General features: G+C 49.2%; 1 protein-coding gene across 1 annotated transcript in view; it reads right to left on the bottom strand.

The window, feature by feature from the left end:
- The window catches only part of Pitpnm3 (PITPNM family member 3), a 95224-nt gene that overhangs the window by 31645 nt on the left and 42913 nt on the right, over positions 1-20666 (bottom strand). Inside the window, exon 6 of the mRNA XM_050162877.1 lies at positions 11418-11465. Coding sequence (XP_050018834.1) covers positions 11418-11465 — 48 coding nt within the window. The remainder of the gene's footprint in view (positions 1-11417; positions 11466-20666) is intronic.

The following is a 20666-nucleotide window of genomic DNA, read 5'->3' as shown; positions in this document are numbered from 1 at the left end:
TATACTGTGCCACCCAGACTCCAAGCAACCATCAACTGACACCCCTGAAACTCTGAGCCAAAATATTAGGTGGGGATTGATCTTCAATAGCAGAATTCAGACAGGATGGCAAGAAGCAGGAAAAAAAGAAAAAAGAAAAAAAAAAAAAAAACGCCTTTTCCAGAAAGTTCCTGGGCTCTTATAAAACCAAAAAAATTCCTATCCAATGAACCTTACCCTGGGGGCTACCTGAAAGATGAAAGTGAGCCAGCTGAATTTCATTGAGTGTTCAGCCTATCTTTCTTTAAAGTTAATTGTATCAAATGTTGTGGGGGAGCAGAAAGCTGACTAACTTGGGCCTACTTCCTGACTCTAGCCCAGCCTTGCTGCTAGGCAGTCCCGAAAGGCTCCTCAGGACTAGACTTGAAAGCTCCTGGCTTCAGTTATCAATCAGACACCAGGTCACCCTCCCCGAAGGTGCCCCAGCATCCAGCCTTTGGAAACAACATTCTAGGCAGGTGGAAGGGGTGGGACAGGGCTCTTGAGCCTTGTAGTCCAAGGATATCATCGAAATGTAATTTTTTTGTCCCACTGGGACCAAGGTTGGTTTTTCCTATTCTCCACCTTTCCTTATGTTCTACTGTTTCTCTAGTTGGCTCATGTTTATTTCAATCTCAAGGTATTTATGAAGATGGACATTAAGTGGACACTATAAGCAGGTGTTATCATATTTACACTAAGAACAATTACAAGCTGATCACAAACTTACATCTTGTATTTGGCTTTAACACATAACTCAGTATTTCTTTCTGATTTCTGCTCTTTTGGTTATCTATCACCCAACTCGGGTCAGAGCTGAAAACACTCAGAAAATCCAGCACCAGGCTACAGGGATCTCAAGCTTGGAAGATCACATGAACAAAGTCAAGTCATATGACCAAGTCAGAGTCACATGCCTAAAACTTATCTAGATCATATGACCAAATCTACTTACATGATCCAGAGCTGCAAAATGAGATTGCCCAAACCAGAATTACAGTTCAAAGTGAGGACTTCAGGCCACTTTGAGGGCATAGCCAGAGCCTGATAATTTGGCAGGAACACTGTAGAAAGTTTAGGGCCAGCCTGGAGAAGAGTCAACCAAGTGAACCTGCAGATCCACACTGCATGCCCAGGCTGCAGATCCAGGCTACAGATCCACACTGCATGCCCAGGCTGCAGACCCACACTGCATGCCCAGGTTGCAGATCCATGCTACAAATACACTCTGCATGCCCAGGCTACAGGTCTATGCCACAGATCCTCCCTGCATGTTCAGGCTGCAGATCCACACTAAAGATCCACTCTGAAGATCCAAGCTGATTCCCACAGTAGATTCACAATACTAACTAATGCTGCAGATACACACCTCAGAGCCACACCATGGATTCCCCACCATAGACCTACTGACTCTGTGGATACACACTGAAGATCCACACCACAGATCCATACTATAGATCACTTAGTAGATACACACTGTGGTTGCACACCACAGATTCACAGTGAAGACCCACACCACAGATCTACACTGCAGACCCAGTTAGAGATGCAAGCTGAACCTGGGAAGTAGAGTGCAGGACAGCAACATGTCATGGTGGAGCATACTTTGGAAGCATTTACAGCTGTCTACAGTGGCCTGTTCTGGCCTGCAGGCAGGGAGTTCTCTTTTACTGATGTTATGCAAGCAAGCTATGCAATATATACTTGGCAGGGATGCCGGGATGGAATTTCCACCCAGGGTTAGTGGGATCTAGAAACTGAGATTCCCTCAGGTGCCTTCTTAACCCTCTCAAGGTCAAAATCCAATCATATCCGCCTGGCTTTGCCTAGCTAACAGGCAGAGGTGTGTGCAGTAAACCAGTGTCTTTAAAGAGGTACTAGCCCGATGAAAGCTTGCCCCATGTCCCTTGACACTTGACCCTTGCTAAGGTCTGGACCTTAGACCTTATCTATTCAGAACATACTGTCGGGCACCCTAAATGAGCATGGGAACTTCTTGGAGAAGTAACTCAGCTAAGGGAACCCATTTCAGGGCTAGAAAGCCACCATCTTGAACCAGGCCAGGTGAGTTTGCCAGGAGGGTGTGACATCCCCAAGTCTGGTGTCCCCACTGAGCCCTCTGTACTGAACACAGGTCCCTTCATCTGGGTCTCCAGTATGCAGTCCTCACCCCATGTCTCGGGCAGTCTTCACGCTCTTCTGAGAAGCCAGGATAGCCTAAACATCTCACACAGAAAACCAAGAAAGGACTAAGAGACTCTTCTCTGGATGGAAGTGGACAGTCTCAGTGTAGAACACCCCTCGTGGGCCTAAGTTTCTGAACAACCATCCCAAGCTGTTGGTATTGTTCTGGGGAGGTTGTGGACATGGCATCTAGGTGGCAGACACCGAGCTCTAAAGAGCAAGCCTCTTAGAGGTTATAGCCACCCCTGTTTCCTGTTCTTTCAAGGCACAAATGAACCACTCCACCACAGGCTTCATGCACAGGTCTTCACCACATGAAGAACTTAAGCTCTGAGTCAAAAGAACCCCAACCTTTTCTCCTTTAAGTTCCTAACAGATATTTTTGTCACAGTGTGGGAAAAGCTAACTGATAACACCTGAGAGGATCTGAACTCAGGTCACGTGTCACACTTCTTACTTCCTACAGTCAGGGAGTTGGGTAGGAAAGGGGTGATCTCTTCAGTCCCCAAATGCCTCCTGCACCACAGCTCTGACCCCTCACAAGAGCCAGGGCTAGGAGGGAAAGCAGGCAGGCCCTATTATGGGGGCACAGGAGCTTGCTGGGACAGTGGGGCCTGACTCTGTTAGCATTTCCTGTCTAATCAGGCCTGGGCTTGCCTGCCTGGAAGTACACACTCTCACAATGGAACATAGCAGCCTCATCCAGCGCGACTCCACCCTCCCCCACTTAAGCATCCCTTGCAAACACAGTGGCTCCCAGCCAAGGGACAGGAAATGACTCTCACACACAAAAAGGTGCTGAGAACCCTAAAGTTTACTGAAATAACCCACAATTCCTTGCCTTTGTTTTGCAGATCAGCCACTGTCAACACCCTGTGAGAAAACAGGTTTTTTTTTGAGAATAAAAGTCAATACAACGTCTCTGGAGGGCCATCTGGCAATGCCATCCAAAATACAAAACGCCGATGACCCAGCAATGCCAAGTCCATGTGATGAACATGTTACATGTAACCCCATTAACCACTGCTATGTTGTTTACAATCTGAACGATGAGATGCAATCTATAGGAGAGGCCAAGATCAATGAACCTGAACACTGTAGATGTTCTGAGAGAGAAGGAGAATCGTGGTATATTATCCACAGAAGGCAAGGAGGGAAACGGAGCACACAGCGCACTCCCATCTGTGTGGGGTACATATAAAAATATATATGGAAGTGAATATTTATGGATATGTTCATGTTTTCAGAGTCTGGAGTGGGACATGAGATACTTGTCATCCTCTCCACTTCTGGGAAGAAGGACTGGGTGAGCTGAGCTGGGTGCAGAGAGGGAGAAAGGGAGGTGCGTGCGTCATCCTTCATGCCTTTTGAGCTTTTACCTTGTTCACGCACGGCCTACTCAAAAAAACAGATCAAAACTAAGAATATTTTCAAAGTGCATGTAACAAGGTGATTTTTTTCCCTTTCTGAGATTTGACTTTATATTTTCTGCTTGTTCCATCTCCTTTGCCTCAAGGTTTGTGGCAAAGCTCCCCAGCTCTTGTTTTCTCTTTGTTACCAGGAAGAGTGGATTTGAAGACACAAGAGATTCATTCCTTCAAGTTAAAAATAAAAGGTTCCCACTTTGCCACGCCAGTTGAGGGGAGGACAAAGACCTGGGCTAGACCCTTCACGACCCCGTGAGGGAGAGGAGCTCAAAGGCCTGGCCATCTGGAGACCCAGGAATCCACCAGGAGCTACAGATGAAGACAAATAGGGACTGGGTCCCTCCAGTGTGGGCGCAGGGATCCTGCCCATGTGTGCACAGGGCTGCAGACACCAACCAACATCAGGGAAGATGCAGAGTCTCAGGGAAACTAGGGAAGGAGATGCCTGTGCACTCGCCAGAGGGATCCTTCATCTGTTCACCCGGGTGGGACCCAAGGCCAAAGCCACACTAGCTTTCTGAGAAACAGGACAATGCAGTTCCTTGACATCAAGTCCGTGGTCTACACTGAGTGGCCTCCAGTGCCCGCCCGCCCCCCCTCCACCAACCACACATCCTAAGCCCTGCCCCTAAAGTGGAGGCTCCATGGCTTCTGATAAGGTTGAGCCATAGGAAGAGCTATAGGAGAACTGAGAAGAGGCATGCTCCCTCTGTCAGGCACTCTCCAGGAAGCTGCCCCCATGGATGCCAACTGAGTCATCCGTGAATTGCGTCCCTCTGCAAGGCTCTCCTCCTGCCATGTGGTTTATGAGCCTTCCCTCTGTGGGACACTGCCTGAGACCCAGGCTACAGCCTACAGATGTGAATCACCATACCCTCTAGTCTCACCTCTCCCCTTGCTCCACACTTCTTAGTCAACCAGAGTCTGCACCTCTTCCCCCCACCCCGCACCACCACTCTGCCTACCTCTACCTCTGGTCCCTCCTTCCCTCCAAACTCAGCCACTTCTGCCTTTCAGAAACAAACCCCCTCCTCCCTCTCACCACACTTGAACCTTGAACCTCTACTTCTTATGTCTGGACTTTTGAATACTGTTCATGTGTCCCCATTTCTTACAGAAGCATCCATGTTCCTTCCTCCTAGAGAGGGGGTGTACCTCCCCCCACACACACACACACACAAAGCAACATGGATCTCTTTCCTGGTACAAGTATTTATAATTGTCTTTAACTTTTTTATTTTATGAGTATAGGTATTCTGCCTGCATGTGTGTTTGTGCACCACTGCATGCACGTCTGGTACCCATGGAGGCCAGAAGAGGATGTTGGATTCCCTAGAACGGAAGTTAAAGATGGTTGTTAAGCTTCTATGTGAGTACTGGGAATTGAACCTGGGTCCTCTGGAAGAACAGCCAGTCCTCTTAACTGCTAAGTCAACTATCTAGCCCAGAAATCCTTACCACTGTGTGTGTGTGTGTGCACGAGCGTGTGTGTGTGTGTGTGTGTGTGTGCATGGGTATGTGTGTGTGTGTGCATTGCATGAGCATGCACAAGCAGGCAAACACCAGTGTTCATGTGCCACGGCACGCATGTGGAGAACAGAAGACAACTTGTGGGAACTGATTCTCTTCTACCATGCTGGTTCCAGGGAAAAACTTAGATTGTCAGCCTTGGCAGCAAGCACCATTATCTGCTGAGCCATCTATCTCTTCAGCCCACAATTATAGTTTTATAGTTATTTGAGGACTCTTCCTCCAGCTCCCAGGCTATAAAACCTTGAAAAGATAGACTGTGTTCATTTGGCTGTGCTCTGTTTTATCCCCAGAGTCTATCACAGCCCTGGCTAATAAAGGTGTTCATTAAATATTTTTTTCAACAAACAAGCGAATGGACTAATGATTTGTTCCCATTCTGCACCACAAGCATCAGAACTGTGCACAACCCCAACACAAGAGATTCTGTGCAGAGAGACTTACATCTGTGCACACCACACACACTAGCCCCAGGTAAATGAGCACACCAGCACACTGCCACAGGTGAGGGGACACTCCATTCGTGCACGCGCACAAAGGAAGGAAGCGTGCCAGGCCCAAACATACGCACACATGCAAGAAAAAGTGCTCCCAAGGCGGACGTCTGCCACCCTGAGCTCATTAAAGCTGGCTAAATATAGCCTGTCTGCAGCTGTGCTCAGCAAGCTGCCCACACAGGCCAGGAAAAGATACCAGTTACCAGGCGGAGGAGGGGAGGCCAGCTGTGGGCAAGGGGCTTTGTACACCTTGCCTGGGGGTCATCCCAGGTGGACTATGATCTGAGGGTTTTCAGGGAAGGAAACTGTCCTCTAGTTTTTGAGCCTAGGCAATGGGGTACGACATCAGCCTTGTCCAGTGGGGAGGGTGATGCCGAGATGCCCTCACACCTCCATCTGAGTTGACAACCCATCCTCAGACTAGAGCCAGGGGCTAGAATCTGGACTCAGCCCCTAGATACATCTGGCTCTAACAGAGAAGCTGGGGTAAGGATGAAGATGCAGAGTCAGTCTGGGACCAGAAAACTGGAGCCTAGTATTGGCCACTGCCAGGTTCTGGTCTGGGAACTAGAGGGAGTTAGATTCCCACTGAGCACCCCTGCTCTGATCTACAAACCCACACGTGGGACAGATGTAGCTGATGCCGGCACTGGCCCTTGGCAAAACTAGTTGATAGCCAGCATGTCTCAAGTTCATGTTGTATGCCATGTGGGCCAGGCCTAACCCTGAGGGCCACAGGAGGTAAACTTTTTCCATGAAGAGGGAGCTTCAGGAGCCCTTCCATGTCCCTGACCTATGCACAGTCTGATGACGAGTGGTAATGAAGTTGGTCCTTCAGAAAGTACCTGTGTGACAGAACGGACAGAGCACGTCCCCAGGTTCCTGGGGCAACTGGGAAGAAAAACACTTCAGGACAGGAGATCCACATTGGTCAGGCACGGTCAAGTTCTGCGGTTGGTGGAGTGGAGAGAGCAAAATGACTGCCTTGCTTAGGAGCCATCTGCTCCTGGCCATCTTTGTTTTCACATTGTGATCCCGAAATCATGGTTTCAGTCCTCCCAAGCTCCAGGTCTAATGGGTATCAGAGGGGAAATCCTGAGCCATTCCCAGCACACCTAGCACCTGCTGAGCCAGAGTGACAGGGGAGGTCTGTGGGGAATAGGTCTCATGTCCCCTGTGAGGAGAGGCAGCAGACTTCCATCCCGTAGACAATGCAGGAAGCTCACAAGGACAGAACAGCTCCCTCCACAGAGCATGCCATCCAGTGTCTGCAGTCCTGAAGCGGGAAATGAGGGAGTCCCCTGGGACCTGTGTCTTTCCTGCCATCTGCTGTCCCTCCACTAGGATGCTGGGGTGAGCGGGATCTCAGACCTCCCCACTATCCTATGAGAAGTTCATGTGCGGATGGTTTCTAGAAAGGACACAGACGATTGACATCCAAACAACAAGGAAACACTGACGGAAGGGGAAGGTGGGTGGAGGCACTGATGGAGCGCTGGGCAGTGAGTGAGTGAGGCAAGAAGGCCTAGAAAGTCCAGATTTCCTGCAAAGACCTCCCTGCCACTCGTAAGGACAAGAATGGCGCACACCGGAGGCATGGAGGTCAGTGTAGGAAGCCAGGGCAGGTTAGCAAGAGAAGCCTGGGATTCCTATAAATTAGGGATGGTGGTCAAGAAAGGGAGGTGAGCCTGGGTTCTTTCTGCTGGAGGCAGTGTGCTGTCCTGGGGGCTCATTTGTCGAGGTGGTGGTGAAGATGGTGGGGGCACGCTGTCTAGAAAGAGCCCAGGTTTGAAATTCAGATTTGTGGAGAATGAGGCTTTTCTCTCTGAAGGGAAGAACAGAGCAGTGAGCTTCAGTCTCTCGGGACCCACATCCACAGGGGGGCTCACTCAGGCACAAGGGAAGCATCTGAAAATGTCCCTGTGATCAGTGAGCAGTGACAGGCAGAAATGCAAAGAGACACGGACAAAGGAAACCAGGAGACAAAGAGGCAGCAGCAGAGACACCTAGAATAACAGACCCAGAGGGACTCCATCCATCAACCAACAGAACAGAGGACTGGGCCCCAGTCCTGGCCATGACTGCAAGGCAAGCTGGGAGGAATGGCCCAGGCCCCCTGCTCCCCAGGCCAAGCCCCGACACTGTTCCCCACACCCAAGCGCTCCCCCGTTTCTTCCCACCCCACCAGGTTCCAAATAACACAAGTGGTCATGGACTTCCAGGCCGTCTGTCCAGATGCAAACGAACACAGGACTGTGAGAAAGCTGCCAAGGAGCACACAAGTCCCAGAGCTGCGAACCAGAGGTCCTGGCAACCTCCCACCAGTTACTTAGCTTTTTGTTGGTGTGACCAAATGTCACAGAGAAACAATGGAAAGGTACAAGGGTTTCCTGCGACTCAGGTATGTCTGTGATGTACCGAGGCAGACCATCAGGGCAGAAAGGCATGAAAATGCAAAACTGCTGCTCAAGGTGGTCAGGAAGCAGAGGGAGGGGCAGGGTAAGGATCAAGATATAACCTCCAAGACTATGACTCCAGTAATTTCTGTCATCTCCCAGTAACATCAAATTATAAACCCATCACTTCTCAGTGATTGAACCCTCCAGCCAGACACCAACGGTCAGGGAGGTGGTAATTCATATCTGAACCGTAACAAAGGAGAAATGCTATTTACATCACGGTAAAGCCAGGTAGCCATGGGATGAGCTCCACGAGATACACCTTCACATACGGTCCAGGAGTTCCGGCTGTGAGGGCTTATGGAAATCCAACGTATAATTGAGGACGGTAAAGACCCTTCCTGTGCATCTGCTCCACAGCCCCCGATACCCTCGGCTGACCTGGAAAGCAGAGAGTTCAGCCATCTTCCCACATATAATGAGGCTCAGAGATGCTAAGTCACTTTCCCAAAGAGTCACAGTAACTGGAGAGAGCTTTAAACACCAGCCATCACAGCGTGATGTCCCAGGTGGCAGGGAATCTGACTCCTCGCCCCGAGGACTCTCTAATTTTCAGAGTGTTCAAACACGCAGTGGGAAAAGTCACTTGAGGTAAAAATGTACAGATGTGCACTGCCAGGGGAAAAGCACATTCCCAACAGCAATCCTGATACAGCCTTTCCAAATGCAGGTCACAAACTTTTATTTTGCCTATTTTAGATTTGAAATAAACAAACACATCACCATCAATTACCACCATCACTTCATAAAAGAAAAAATGATTTTAATGCCTGAAATTGTAGGCAGGACACAATTGTAGAGTTGTGTGGAAAGCGTTGGTCTCAGCTAAAGACTTTCGCCTTCGCAGGAAAGCCCGTTATAGTGTAAGTTTCCTCCCAGCCGAACACACTGGGCTTAGATTTGGGTAGCGCCAGCCAGGGAAGCCTTCAAGACAAAGATGTGACGACGGCTCTAAAATTCTTTTGCACATCAGCTGCTATTCTTCCCCTCATAAAAATATCCTCAAGGAGCAGGAGACAATGACAGCTCTCAGCAATATAATTTTGACCAAAATCTATAATCATGAAATAAAAAAGACTTTGCTACTACCGAAATGCAATTTTTCCCCCAGGGAGTCACAGGAGACAGAGGCATCCTGTCAATTCAATTGTGTATGTGGGAACATGGGGAAGGGAGCTGTGACTGGCCTCCTGGTGACAAAGCCTGTTGCAGGTGGCTCGCTTTCACCTCCGAGTCACTACTAAAGGGACAACGGCAGCAAGTCACGATGGTACAGGACTGAACTCCCCGCACTTGAGAGGCTGAGGCAGGAAGACTGCCAAAAGTCTGAGGCCAGCTTGGGCTATATAGTGAGACTCTGTCTCTAAAATAAATATGAAATAAACAAGAAGGAAGCCCGGCATAGATGATCTGGGCTTTTCCTTCCTCGCGTATTTATATTGGGTTTTTTTTACTTCTTGATGGTTCAACATGTTGGGGACTTCCTGGTCAAATGAGACACCGGTAATCCTACATGGGCTAATTCTGACAGAAACAAACTTGCCCATGAATACAGCCTTTCAAAACCAGCCAACCACACCCCAATCCACACCCAGCCTATTGTAGCTAACACTCACCCACCACTCCTGTCTTCTTCCTCTGCCCTGAGGCAATCAGGGCCAGGTGCCAGGTAACTAGAGACCAGCCTAGTTAAAATCCCCAGTTATTATTCTAACCAGGAGTCCCAAGCTGTTCCCCTGCCCTTCTCCTCCAAAGAACATTCACTCACCTGCCCAACATACACACACAAACTGCTGCCAGGGCCTGAGCCAGTGCCCACCCAACACATGCACACAAGCTACAGCCAGGGTCAGGGCTTCCCTCTCTCCCTGCCTCCTATTGTAGTGGCTCAGCTCTTGCAAATTCTGTAATCATTTCTTTTCATTGGTGGCTTTAGTCTCTGTGTCACCATTGTCACCTCTATGAAATAAGGCACAATTTTAACTGCCCCCTTTCCTGGCACTCTGTCCTTTCTCTTTGCCTTCATGCTGGAGGTTGGAGCCTGCGGGCTGCCGCTCCTGACAGAGGCACATGACCACCAGCCCTCTGTCTTTATCTTTGTGCACTGCGACACCAGGGACCAGGGAAGCTGTGCTGGAGGCCAGTGTAGCTGTTTGGGCTGGACCGTGAATTATGGATGCTGATATTGACACCCCCTCCACAGAAGATCAGCTGAGGAGGGGAGGGCTTAAAGGAAGGCCTCAAGCTGGGGCCTGGGGAGTTAGGAAGCAATATGGGTTGAACCTCCCCAAAGCTATAGCCGCAAGCAGAACAGCAGGCAGGAAAATGAGGGGAGTTCTGAGCCCTCGCCCCAAACCCAGCCTCATGTGGAAGTCAATTTTGCCCCATAATGAAGACAAGATCTGGCACGGGTGCTGCCCACCAAGCCACCTGGTGTGTCAGTGGAACATGTGACCAGTGTGCTGGCGTGACCTTAGCACACCCAATCCCATAGCCATCTTCCTAAGAAAACAGGCAGAAAGAATCAAGACAGGCTGTTGTCACACATACACACACACACACACACACACACACACACACACATACACACGGTCAGGAAACCCCAGAACTCAGTCCCAGGAGTCCTGACTGAAGAGTTCACCATTCTATGGAGGGGTTTGAAGGAGCAGCGTGTCCAGGGCCAGCGGGATAACTCACTGATAGAAGCACTTGCTGTGCAGCCTGAACCTGAGTTTGATCCCCAGAACCCATGACGGAGGGAGAGAACCAAGTCCAGAAAGATTGCCTCTGACCTCACATGTTCCCACACTCACATACACAATGACAGTATCTAGAAAGCAGAATGTGTTTAGAAGGGACCATCCTCTGGAGCCCAGCCTTGAACAACCTCACTCACTCTGACCTTGCTCACCTCAGGACCAACCACGGCTGTTGGAAGCTGGCATCCAATGTTGATGCCACCGAGGCTCAAGAAGGCTGCCTCCCCAGTCCCTCCCGCTCTCTATCCCCGAGAATAGGACAGCCACCAAACTTTCCGTGATCGCCTATCAGGGTCATCAGCCTCATGTCCGAGCTCTAGTTCCGACATCAGAACTGCCCAGCATGGATGGTTTAGAAACCCCAGGGTCTCAGGAGAGCTGCCTAAACTCAGACCAAGTGGCCCTAGGCTCTCTACTCTTGCCCAGGAGCAAAATGGGAGAGGTCCTTCCACCCTTGGAGCTTTCAGCCTGAGAGGGGACCAGGCCCAGGAGAACCCCTCTTCTAACGGAAGGAAAGGCTCTGGGGGACCAGGTGTAACTCACGCTGTTTCTCCTGCAAGATGCTGGACGTACACGCTGTGGCTCCTTCTCCTGTGGAAACAAGAAGGACATGAGACACCAATGCTGCATAGTCCCCAGAGGAACTGCTGACGGTTGCCCTCCAGAGCCTGGGTGGCAGAGGCATCACCCACCCTGTACCCCAACTACATCAGAGTCAGCCCTTGGCCTTTGTGTGTGACCCAGCACTGAGCCCCCACGTAACATCATGTTGAGTGTGTTTGGCTCCTTGGTGATGCCCTTGACCTTAGCCTTCCCAGGGTTATCTTTGCTGGCTCCTCCCTTCCCCTACTTTATGAAGCAGTTGCTGACAGATGCTTCCCCCCCCCCCCCGCCATCATCCTGTCCTATGAGGGTCTGAGCTGGGTACTGTGTTCAAGCAGCAGTAGTTAAACCTCTCCTAAGCCCAGACCTCTGTCCTCAGTTTTTGATTTGTGTGCATCCTGTTGCCTCTGGCTTCTGCGGAGACTTCACAGGCACCTCATATTCTCCATGGCTAAGGACTTCCTAAACAACTCTGAGTTGCTGGGGGGGAGGGGAAAATGTCTGAAAAAAAAAAAAAACCCTGGTTCTCTACGGAAGGGCTCAGGGCACTTCAGGACGTCACCTCGAGGATCTCCTAGACCATGTGAGGCTGCCTTGTCCCTTTCCCCAGGACTCTAGGGCACTGTCATCTAGGAAATCCCTGTCTTCCCAGCCAGCTCCAGGGTCCACTGTGACTCCTTTCTACAATGGAGGGTCCTGCTGGTACCTTGCTCAGAGTGGCCTTGCACAGTGAGTAATTAGAGCTCTTAGAACACAGCAGGAAGCTAAGGCTTCCTTCACCAGGACTGCCTTTTTTGTTGCTCTTGTTTGTTTCTAAGACAGTGTCTCACTGTAGATCGACAGCCCTATCTGGCCTGGAACTGTGCGGTCCAGGTTGGCCTCGAACTCAGAGATCTGTCTACTCTTATCCTTCCTCTCTTCCCTCATGATGAGATCAAAAGTGTGCAGCACCAAGCCCAGTTTGCCCTTATTGTTATATTTACTGATTTACATGTGACAACTGGCTCAAGACGTCATCTTTTGCCCTCATCACAACACAAGGTGGAGCCAGATGGACAGAGCCAACGGCTAATGTGTGCATGGCTCAGAGCACTTCCCAGGCCCAGCAGCAGGACAGTCTGTGTCCAAGAAGAGTCCAGTTGGGAAAGAGAGGATGGGGCCTTCATGGAGTGGCCCCCACCCAGCATGATGGGGTGGCCACAAACTGTGTCCCAGGGATGAGAACAACCTGGATGCAGACGGGAACCAGGGAAGACCCAGCATTAGACAGCAATGACAGGTGTTGCTCTTAGGTATCATCTGAGGCCACAGAACATATGTGCATCTGGACAAAGTCACTTTCCCTAACACAGAAATGAGGTCACACATTCTCTGTTTCCCACTTACGGTGCCAAGTGCTGTGGGTAATACTGAGACGAAGAGCAAAGTGCGTACAAGACAAGAAGACCTCTGCATGGAGCATGGTGCTGAGAACGCAGTCAGCCATGATGGATGGGGGACGGGGGCAGGGGGAAGCCTGCAGCCAGAGCCATGATTTGAGCTTCCGAGAAAAAGGCAGGGTGTTACAAACGGTCAGCAAACACCATGCTCAAGGCATGCCAAGTCCAGGAGAGGCAGGATGCGGGGGTGGGTGACCCTGGGCAGGAAGCCCATTTACATGAATATAATAAGCAAGAAAGCCAAGCTCTGGTGCAGCAATGACTTACAATAGCTCCCAAAGCTCTTGCCGCTTCGATTGGACCCAGAAACAGCTACATAATTAGCTGGGTTCTAGTCAAAAGGAACAGCAATGTCTCTGCCAAGATAGCAAGAAGAGCAGCAAAGGTGCCGACTTTGTTCTGAAGACTCGCAACCTGGGTCTGCCGAATACTAGGATATGCTCCTTTGTACTCAGGGTTCCTTGTAAGAATGGTAGTGACTCACAGTGGCCTGGAACCCCCACTCCCTGACATAGAATACACACACTGTGAGCCCACCATCTCCCAAGTCCTCCACTGCCAACCTCTGCCAGCCACGGTGCATAATGGCCAGCTGGGGAGTGGAGTGATACACCTGGCCTCCCGCATACCTCTTGTCCCCACCTAGGGTGAGCTGTCCTCACCCTCTAGGAAGGGAACACTTGCTTCCTGGATAGGATGGGTAATAGTTTGATCCCTCCGAGTTACACTCAGAATACACTGTGACACCGCCAGCCTAGGGAGACATAGCAGATTGAAGCACCTGTCCCTTACCCTGCTTGAGCCCAGGTTCCTGTTGGAGGGAGGAGAAAGGTGGGACAAGACAGCCAGATGGGACTGAGGAAGGCCAAGGACCCATCTCGGGAGGTCTCGAGGTGCTGCAGCACAGGGTCACATGCAACAAAGCCTCAGCCTGGGGCACAGGACCCGCAGACTTCACTCACAAACCACAAAATCGGTGATAAAATAATTCAAAACTGGGAACAGTAAAGCCCAAACCAAGGGCTCTTTGGAGCACTGGTCACATCCCTGACTATCATAAGCAATGGCCTGGCATTTCTTATGCACCTACCAGCAAAGGGAGACCGTTCTGGTTCACCATCTCTGGGTCCTCCCCCCAGGACACAGAAGTTGCACATCTAGACCCTTTATGAGCTGCTCATCCCATTTGGTGCTCTCCTGACCACAAAGCAAGGACGGCTTTGAACTGCGGCAGGATGTTCATAAGCAAGATTATCTGATGGAGAAGTTGCCAAAGGGCCTGAAAGTCTGTTGGAGAAGCTGGGATGTAGAAAGTGGGGGAAGCCAGGAGGCTCATGAATTTGAGATAACGGCACATAGGATGCTAATAGATTTGGAGAAGGGAGGGTTAGGAAGGAGACTAGAGACAAGCCCAGAGATCTCACAGCCAGCCAGGAGCATGGCTACTGCTGTGTACACTCAGCAGGCTATTCCTTGGAGTGCAGATACTTTACATCCTGCCTGTGCTTTCCACACCTGAAACAGCTGTGCCTTCCACCTTTGCAAAACAGGTCCCCTTCACAGATATGAAGATGGAGACTCAGGGGGCTCTGTCACTTGGCCATGATGAGGACTTCTCCTTCCCATTACCTTGCCTCTCTGCCTCTTGTAATCTCTAGGCTGTGGCCTCTTGGGAGGGCTCAGGTGGTGAGGGGAGGGTCTTTGAGACAGAGAGGCTGAGGGTGGTTGGGAAGAGAGCAGAGAAGGGACTCTTAGCAAGGGGTGTTGAGGCTGGCCAGTGTTTCCTGCAGACATAGTTCGCCTACAGTGATGCTGGAGCCAGGTATCCCATGAGACTGATGAGGGCACTGAGGTCATGAGTCTGCTTTTTTGCTGTTGCCATCTTGTTTTCTCTCTATCGTTTGTTCTTTGATTTATTACAGATATGTACAATGCCTTGATTATTCTTGCCACCTAGCCTACCTGGTCTCCCTCCAACTCCTATCGACCCCTTGTTTTTTTCAGAGAGGGTCTCATATGTTGCCCAGGCTGGCCTGGAATTCCAATCTTCCTGTCTCAGCCACACCACCAGTGTGCTAGGATTACAGAACTGTCACCATGGTGGGCCTACAATCCACACTATAAATGATGTATATGGGGTGGGGATGGGGGGGCAGCAACAGCAGCAGGCTGGCCTTGCCTGCTCAGCCTAGACTGGCTTTATCTCCCCTCAGAGCCACCACCAGCGTCAGAGGAATTATATAAGCTGTGAAACCCGGTTTCCTGATTAGCGGGCTCCCAGGACGTGGGCCATTAACCAAATGTGCAGCTGGCTCTGCTTTACCTAAATGAGACCCCACTTGGCCTGGAACTTTCCAGGGCCCCTGGGCCCAACCACTTTGTCTCTGCTTAAGCTTGCTTCGATCACAGAAGCTGCCAGAAGCACTCATAAGCCAGACAGAGAGTTAGGCAGAAAGGGCTGGGGACTGGAGGCTGGGGTTGGAGGTTGGGGGCTGGGGGCTGGAGTTGGAGGCTGGGGACTGGGGGCTGGAGTTGAAGGCTGAGGATTGGGCTGGGAGCTAGGACCACTGCTGCTTCAGGCTGTAGTCCCATAAATCTTGCCTTTCTCAAGTTCATACAGTCTGGGGGATTTGGCCACAGCATCTCCCCAGAGAAGACACTTCCTACTGTGCTAATGACTCTTAGCTAATCATCAAGTGATCTCTCTTTCCTCTTCCCACCCATCTTCCAGAAAACCACCAGCTCCCTCCCAGAGACACAAAATGTGCAAAACGCATAACCACAAACCAATCTCTTTCAACAAACATGCAGAACAAGAGAAACCATTCTCTGCATTCAAAGGGAGGTTGTGTGTCTCCTTGGGAGGGTTTCAGACCCTGGAGAAAGGTCTGAGAATTCTTGATCTGTTCTTCCAGGACACGAGATGCTAGAGCCCCTATGTGCCTGATATGTTCCTCTTCCTGGGCCTTGGAAAGCCTTAACAGGTTCAGCCCAGCTGTTAGGTCAGTTCAAGAATGAGGCTGGCCAGGAAAGACCTACCTGCCCCTCCTAAACAGGCCATTCCCCAAATTCTGAGTACTGCTCACTGCAGGTAGTAAGTAGTTCATTACCTCCAATCCCCAACCCTCAGTGACTAAGCTACTTTTCAGAATGAGCTCTGCCAAAATTAGCTCAACGCTACCCCTCTTAATCCATTTCACAGACCCAGGGCCATTCCCAAGGAAGCCCCTATTCCTCAGCCTCCATGCGGGACCTTCAGCTTCAGTTTTCTTTCCCCTGCTCCCTCCACAAGACTCCCCCACCCTTTTCTATTCCTCATCTAATGCCTAATTCAGTGAGAATGAACTTTGTAGACCAGGCATGATGGCACACACCTGAACCTAGGCACTCAAGAAACCCAGGCAGGAGAGTCTCCAGCTCATAGATAAACTAAACCACTTAGTGAGGCCCTAACCTCCCCTGCCCCCCTCAAAAAAGAAAAGGAAATAAGATGAGCTTCACGTACTTCCCAAACCTCCCTGCCTCTCAGACCTTCCTCCTCACTTTTACACTTGCTTCCTATGTCTGTTGTGTCCTCCTTGGTCTATCTTGGCCCCAGCAAGCTTATTTAGCCCCTGGAGTCTCAGCTCTGGCTCTGTGTTCTCTTAGCTCTCTCATTATTTCTCCCCCATCTTGTTAGAGCAACTAATTAAGTGAACTGTAAAAGCTCAAGTGGGCTGGAGGATGGGCAATCAATCAAACCTGAGGCCCTTCCCAAATTACCTACACCGGTTGTGACACAAAGTAATGTGTGAGTGAGGGATGGGAGGTCACTCCCTGACTGGCTGCTTTGGGGTCAAGATGGACTTAAATGCCAGGCTGTGGAAGGAAAATGCAAACCCAGAAAGACACAACTGTGCACAGATAGGCAAGTGAGGGACAGATGAGCTGTGCTGGGCAGGACAGACAGGACGGGAGGATGGGATCTCGGGGGAGCTTCCTGGAGCCCTGGATAGTAAGAACTAGAGATGGAGCAGGGAAGGATGAAGGTGGAGCTGCTCCAGGTGGATCTGAGCGAGCATCGACAAGCTTACCCCTGATCCTCTCTAGTGAACTAGAAACAGAGTGATTGGAGGGGAGCAGAGGAATGCCGAGACCATCAGAGATGATGTTGGTATCTCAGGCCTTAGCAATAGTTTGATGTCCCCTCTTTTTAATGTCCTTCATGGTAGCTGCTCAAGGATGCTAAATTCCTTGTAGTAATAGAGAACTCACTAGCCCTGGGAAATGACGACTTTGGGGAACAAGGATGGCCATGCCTGCCAGGATGGGAGTTTTATGCTCCATCCTGCAGGTAGCAATGACTCAGTTCCCACTACCACAGCAGCCAATGTTACTGCTCTCCTATTTTAGGAACATCACAGAAGTGGAGAAGGAAGACAGTAAATTGATTGCATGACCCAGACTTTTTCCTCTGCCCCGAATCTCTACAAAGAACATAAATTACTTCCATCTGAATCTCCAGCAGCCAAGGAAAATAAGAAGAAATGTCTTCTGAAAAACAAAACTGTGCATAAGCACTCCCCCTCCCCCTCCCCAAAAATGATAGAAGGCAGAGAGTACTGAAGGACAGAGCTGGGGATGGCTACAGAGTTGGCAGGAGCCAGGGCAAAATGGAAAATTAAATCACCTTATTCAAAACCGTTAAGGATTTCAAGATGGCGACAGTAGAGCATGACATGGACTGTGGACCCCTCTCGGTGTGGAGCCTTAAGTGCCCAGAAAGCCAGCTCAGTCCAGAGGAGGGCCTAGGCTCAGCTCTGCAGGGTGAGGTCTGGGGCATGTGGAGGAAGCTCAGAGAACACAGCAGGCTCAGGAGGAAACACCAGAGGCCCCGAATTCTGCAAGAAGTTGGGCATCCATCCACAGTGGATGAGGCAGTGAAATGAGCCTTCCCTGACCCCTGTGTGTGCCAAGCAAAAACACCTGTCCCTGTGTGTGAGAAAAGGTGGACATCTGAGGAAGAGGACACCTTGAGAAGACGAAAATATGCAAAAAGAATAAATCAGGAGCTGTTTACTCATCCTGTAGCATCTCCTAGCCCTTTCTAGTGATCACATGGCAGCAGGTTGTGCTAAATAGACAGTTCCCATCACTCAGAGCTCAGCTAACAGGCAGCTACAAACAAGTGGAACACAATGCCAAATGTTGCTAAACATGAAAGGAAAGCCAAGGCTGTGCAAGAAAGTTACCAAACTCAAAGGCTGCAGCAAGGCAAGTGGAGGGAAATGGGGCTGTGCATCCCCAGAACCAGTCCAGCATCATAATCCTTAATCACTCTTTAAGTTAACACACAACAGAATCCCTTAGAGGGCTAGCTAAACGGCTCCTAAGCGCCTCTAGAATTGGGCTGGCTCTGTATGATCGGGTGGGAATCCCGCCCTGGTGGGAATCCCGCCCTCGCATTTCTGACAAGTCCCCGAGTGATGCTGATGCTATTGGCCCAACTCTTTGGGAACCATGTGTCTAGATGCAGGGATGGAATCTAAAGTTGCGGTGAACAGCTGGGAGCAGAGCTAAAGAGTGCAGAGATGGGGACAGAGAAATTTATCAGGGATACATAACATCGACTGCTTCTTTGCCATCAGTGATGGGGCGATCGTTTAGGAATGAAAAGAGCCCTGACCATAAATGGCTCCTAAGGGATAGCTCATAGACTATTAGAATATATGATTCTGGAAGATATGAACCCTGACTATAAGAGGTTAACAACATGGAAGAACCTGTCAAGCACCTCAAAAAGTTAGTCAATGTATAAAAGTCAACTATACCAAAGAGACAGAACAAAGGAGGAAAAACACACAAGCATCTCAATAGATGAGAATAAACAGGCATTTGGCAAGACCCAACACCTTCAACTAAATAATAATCCCCAACAAGTTAGAAATATGAGGGAACAGATGAGGGACACATTCAAAAGCCCCCAAAGAGATGGTTTGGCAGTTAAGAGCAGTTGCTGCTTTTGCAGATGACCTGTGTTCATTCTCAACATCCACGAAGAGGCTCAAAACCAATTCTAACTCCAGTTCCAGGTGATCCCGCCCCTTCTTCTGACCTCTGCTAGCACCAGGCATGAAGGTGGCACAAAGACATACATGCTGCAAAACACCTGTTTACACATAAATAAATACATCACTGCAATGAATATGTGTAATGGTAAGAGACTGAAAACATCCCCAAGCAATCAGGAATGAGACAAGATTCTGCTCTTTCCACTTCTGTACAACATTACTCTCGAGGGCATGATCAGGGAAATTAGACTAGGAGAAATAAAATGTAACCAGACTAGAAAGAAGGAAGGAAGGAAGGAAGGAAGGAAAGAAAGAAAGAAAGAAAGAAAGAAAGAAAGAAAGAAAGAAAGAAAGAAAGAAAGAAAGAAGCAAAACTATCTCTATTTGGAAGTGACATGATCTTATATATAGGAAATCCTAAGGAATCCCTTTGCTCTTACACACACACACACACACACACACACAAATCTTTCAGGGTTTCAGGATGCATGATCAACAAAGAGGGTCAGTTGCATTGCCACAGATTTGCAATAAACAGTGTCAAAATGGAATTAAGGAACAATTCCAGTTACAATAAAAGAAAATATTGAGGAGTGAATTTAATGAAACAAGTGCTCAGACTTGTTCAATGAAAACTATAAAACATCGTTGAAAGAAATTAGAGAAGAGGAGCTGAAGAGATGGCTCAGGAGGAAAGAGCACTTGCTGTGCAAGCACAAGGACCAGATTTCAAATCCTGGCACACACGTAGAAGGTAGGGTGTGGCCACATGTGCTGCAGGAGGCAGAGACAGGATGATGCTGCACTTGCTAGCAACCAGCCTAGCTCCAGGTTCAGTAAAGACCCTGACTCAGGAGAATAGAAGAGAATAGAGCAGGACCCCGGATATCCACTACTAGTCTCTGTGCATATACCTGGGCACATATCACACTCTCACATACACATACGCACATGCACAGACACATTAGTTTTAAAGAGATAAACAAAGAAGACCTAGGTAAATGTAAAGGCATTCCATATTGGTGTGTTAGGACTGATAATGCCATGAAAGTAAGGCTCCAGGCTGATCTCCAGAGTCAGCCAGTCCCAGCTGGTCCCTTTGCAGAAATGAGCAATCTGACCCTAAAATCATATAAAAATCCAGAACAGTCAGAGAAATCTTGCAAAAGAAAAGACAAATTTTTTGCTGTCCTACCTCTGGTTTTATTGTAAATACACAGAACTCCCTGGCACATCTAGATGGAACATCTAGAAATAAATCCATATGCCTATGACCAGCTGACTTTAACAAAGATACCCAAGCAAGACAATAAGGACGAAAATTTTTTTCAACACATGGTTCTGGGACAACTGATTACCTATATGCTAAAGAGTATAGCTGATTGGAAAGCAGTGTGGCTGTTTCTCAGGAAATTCGGGATCAACCTACCCCTGGACCCAGCAATACCACTCTTGGGAATATACCCAAGAGATGCCTTATCATACAACAAAAGTATATGCTCTACTATGTTCATAGCAGCATTGTTTGTAATAGCCAGAACCTGGAAACAACCTAGATGCCCTTCAACGGAAGAATGGATGAAGAAAGTATGGAATATATACATATTAGAGTACTACTCAGCAGGAAAAAACAATGACTTCTTGAATTTTGCATGCAAATGGATGGAAATAGAAAACACTATCCTGAGTGAGGTAAGCCA

This window comes from Alexandromys fortis, unplaced genomic scaffold, assembly GCF_014885135.2.
Source record: "Alexandromys fortis isolate MF-2015 unplaced genomic scaffold, M_Fortis_MF-2015_v1.1 scaffold_84, whole genome shotgun sequence".
NCBI classification, from domain to species: Eukaryota; Metazoa; Chordata; class Mammalia; order Rodentia; family Cricetidae; genus Alexandromys; species Alexandromys fortis.
The sequence above is the reverse complement of the archived record's forward strand: the minus strand, read 5'-3'. Positions and strand labels throughout refer to the sequence as shown.